At 37.5% G+C, this 4305-nt stretch overlaps 1 protein-coding gene across 1 annotated transcript in view; it reads right to left on the bottom strand.

Annotated features, from left to right (window-relative positions):
* Positions 1–2089: 2089 nt before the first annotated feature.
* LOC110115931 (receptor-like protein 7) overlaps positions 2090–4305 on the bottom strand; it is a 4999-nt gene continuing 2783 nt past the window's right edge. Inside the window, exon 2 of the mRNA XM_028698504.1 lies at positions 2090–2101. Within this exon, the coding sequence (XP_028554337.1) occupies positions 2090–2101 (12 nt within the window). The remainder of the gene's footprint in view (positions 2102–4305) is intronic.

The following is a 4305-nucleotide window of genomic DNA, read 5'->3' as shown; positions in this document are numbered from 1 at the left end:
CCCCCCCCAGCTCACCACCCAATGCTCACTCAACTTAAAGATGGCATCATCAAACCCAAACTAATTCTCGATCTCCCAGCTTCCACAACTAGTCCAATAACCCCGACCTCATTTACTCAAGTCAACAAACTTCCCCCCTGGCGTGCTGCCATGGCCGACGAAATCGAGGCCCTTCACTGACAGGGTACGTGGTCACTCGTTCCACCTCCATCTAACGCTCTAATCCTGGGATGTACGTGGACATACCGCATCAAGCTCGACTCAACCGGCATTATTAATCGATATAAAGCTCGCCTCGTGGCAAAAGGATTTGATCAGCAACCCGATATCAACTACCACGAGATTAAGTCCAGTGGCCAAACTTCCCACAGTTCGCATACTCTTTGTTTGCAACTCAGCATAACTGGTCGATTTTTCAGCTGGATGTATCCAACGCATTCCTCCATGGTGAACTTGAGGAAGAAGTTTACATGAGGCAGCCTCCCGGGTTCATTAATCCACATCAACCCGATCATGTGTGCAAGCTGCTGCACAAGGCCATTTACGGTCTCAAACAGTCTCCAAGGCAATGTTATTCAAAGCTCACCTCTCATCTTCAAGCAACTGGATTTCACTTCAACAAATCCGACCCCTTGCTCCTACTCTACACCACCGGCACTACGCGTGTTTACATACTCATTTACGTAGACGACATGTTAGTAACAGGCAATGATAACCAATTTATAGAACATCTGTTTACAAATTTAAATAGGCTTTTTCTCTCTCAAAGAACCATTCGCTGCCTCTGTGTTCTTGGGCATTCGTATTACTCCTGCTTCATGAGGTTACCTTCTTGACTAGCAGTAATATGCTCAAGCAATACTCCAAGCCAGTGGTTTTCTCCAATGCAAGCCATCTCCAACTCCCCTGTCACTTAAGCAGCCATCCACTACCACCTCTGCTCAACCATTCGGAGAAGCCACGTTCTACAAGCAGATTGCAGGCTCCCTTCAATATCTAACCATCACCCGACCGGACATCGCATTTGTCACAAATCAAATTTGTCAGCATATGCATGCTTCCCAACCGTGCCACTTCCAGGCCTTAAAGCGGCTTCTCCGGTACATACAAGGTACCATTACATTTGTTCTTCCTCTGTTTCACAACAATCTAGCACTCTCTACTTATGTCGATGCAGACTGGGCATCCGACGTCTCAGACAGAAAATCCACCACCGGCTTTTGCACATTTATCGACTCCAATCTTATATCCTGGTCAGTCAAAAAGAAATTGACAGTTGCCAAGTCTTCAACAGAGGCGGAATATCGGGCACTTGCCGCCACAACCTCAAACATAATATGGCTGCGGAGGCTACTCAAGGACTTCGACGCTCAGCTGGTCCAACGAACAAAAGTCTTCTACGACAACACCTCCGCCCTGGCATTAGCTAAAAATCCTATCTTCCATGCTCGAACCAAACACATTGAAATTGATTATCATTTCATCAGTCAGCACATCACAGCTAAAGAGATCGAAGTTCTCCATATCAGCTCTGTCGACCAACCTACAGACATCCTAACTAAGCCACTGGCTGTCTCTAAGTTTCAAGACCTTCGCACCAAACTGACCATCCTTCCCAGAGATACTCAGTTTGCGGGGGCCTGTCAACACATACTACTGCATATACCCACTACCGCTATAGCCTGCCTCCAACCGCTCTCTGACAGCTACACCCAATGAACCACGTGACCTACTCATCTTCTTCCTCCTTATATATGAAAACAGTACAGAGTAAAACTTAAGAAAATGAAATGCTACATAGATGTTCTCTACATTCCTCTTCATCTAACCTTCTATGTTAGTCAAGTCTTTCTGCTTCTCTTGCAGGTTATTCTCACCCACTACGTCAAAAAAAATTTATAAGTGGTGTAAAACTAGAATCAAGTCTTTCTACCCACCACACTAAAATGAACACATATTTATTGTATAAATTAAAAAATATATATTTATTTGTATAAATAAATGCATATATGCATTCTAAAATTTATATTTTATAATGTATATGAGTGTTTCAAATATTTTTATATTTGAGAATAGTTCATATTGGGCTTTACAAGTAAATCTATAAATAAAAAGTCAAAACAATAAAAAAAATAGCTCATTTGCCTAACGAGCCAAGACGCAAAACACTGAGCTCACACAAACTAACTAACTAAGCTTGTTTACATTAAATCTTAGCTGGAATTCATTAAATTTTTAATATCTCCTCATCTCTTTGCCTTTTTAACAATTCTAACTGCTTATTGGCCTATTGTCCAGTCTAATATCATGAATACATTTAAAACTATATTTTGCTGCCCGAAGTATTCTACAATAAGGCTTTTAATCGCAATGATGATCTCTGACCAAACTTTTTGCAGGACTCCTTTTGCTTAAATCTGCTTTGCAAGTTGCGTATTTTATCTCTACATAATTTCCCTCGTCACCAACATTAATACAATTGTTGGATTCTTTTCTGGTCATCTTTCCTTACTAGTTCACATTCAACGCAGCGTTTGCTGATAATTTTGATTTCACTAAATCTGCCGAAACACTTAATAAATTCCTTTCTTTCTACTATTTGCAATTTTATTAATTTCACCACCTTTTTATGCTTATCGTTATCCAGTAACGTATCCTTCATAGATATTTATCCCTGACTTCTTTGATATATTCTTGCTATATTTTACAGTTATAGCTTTAATGCATTAGTTTTAAACTTCTCAATTTTGCAACATATTCTTCTCTTCTTCCTTTGTATCCTCTAACAAATGTAACATAGGGGTCGTGTTACTATTAATATAATTTCAGCTTTATTAGCTATGAACTTCTTTTGTAGTAAAATATCTTTGATAGGCGCTTTCTAGTTTCCCAGCTTTTAATATTCTTAGGTTTCATTTGGGATGATTTTCTTAATACTTTCTAAAGTAACTTTTTAATACATAAATTTATATTTCAAAAAAAAAATTTACTAAAAAGTTGTTTTAAAAAACAGTAAAAAAGCTGTCCCAAAAGAACCTTAGTCACACCTTGGTTCATCTCCCATACAGGTTTTGTTTGGGATGGCTTCCTTGTAGGGGTGTCAATTCGGGTCAGCGGGTCGGGTCGGGTCAACCCGAACCCGACCCATTTTTAAAAACAGGTCAGGTTTCCAGACCCGAACCCGACCCGATTCGGGTCCGGGTCAACCTGACCCGACACGAATGACCCGAAGTTGACCTAAAATTGCTAATTTTTTGGTCAAAATCGGGTCAATATTCGATTTTCGGGTCAAAATCGGGTCAATCTCGGGTTTTCGGGTCAAATATGAGTTTTTGTGTCACTTTCGGGTCAATTTCAGGTTGTTGTGTCAATTCGAACCCGACCCAATTTTTAAAACGGGTTGATTTATTCAACCCGAATCCGACCCGTTTCAAGTTCGGGTCGTGTCAAAAATTGACACCCCCACTTCCTTGTTGCTTCTTAAAATAACTTTTTAGTACAAAATTTTTAATTTTTGTACTAAAAAGCTGCATTAACAAGCAATAAGAAAGCTATCCTAAATAAAACCATAGTTTGCAAAGTTTTGTTGGGACTCAAATGTACTGCTTGGTTTGTTCAATATTGATTGAATAATAGCTCTCGAATTATTTCATAAATTCCAAAGGAGAAAAGATTAGTTTTTAGTGCAAATATCTTGTTTTGCTTTTTTTCTCTTACAGTTGATCATATTTATGTGGAGATGAGAATGTTTGAAGGATATTTTGTCTGGTCATTGTATTGACAATATGCTCTGAAGTATTAGCATTATCATCATACAAGTTTTTAGTATAAAGATTTTAATGTATGATACATTTGGGACAACTTTCTTATTGCTTCTTAAAGCAATTTTTTAGTATAAAACTTTTTTAAACTAAAATTTTGTGGTCTAGAAAGCTACTTTAGTAAGCAATAAGAAAGTCATAATGAAGCCTTAATACTTTCATAATGATAATGAACCACATCCTCGAACTTTTTGTCAAATAACTTATTATATTATTTTGATGATATTTTAATTTATTGGGAGAAATGAGATGAACATTTGATGCCTTTTAAGAAAGTATTTGAAGTTTTACAAGTATAAAAGTTGTATTTAAAATTTGAAGAAATGTTGTCTCTCCTTTATTCTCTTAGGATGTGCTATCTTTGGAATGTATTGTTAGTTAATTTTAATAAGGTCAAAATGATTGATTATTGGACAAAACCAATTAATTTACATGATTTATAGTTTTCATAGTCTTACTAATTGTCTAAGGAAATAGATATTAG

The sequence above is a fragment of the Dendrobium catenatum genome, unplaced genomic scaffold, assembly GCF_001605985.2.
Source record: "Dendrobium catenatum unplaced genomic scaffold, ASM160598v2 fragScaff_scaffold_1094, whole genome shotgun sequence".
Classification (NCBI taxonomy): Eukaryota; Viridiplantae; Streptophyta; class Magnoliopsida; order Asparagales; family Orchidaceae; genus Dendrobium; species Dendrobium catenatum.
Note: the sequence above shows the minus strand (reverse complement) of the source record. Positions and strands in the feature narration are given on the sequence as shown.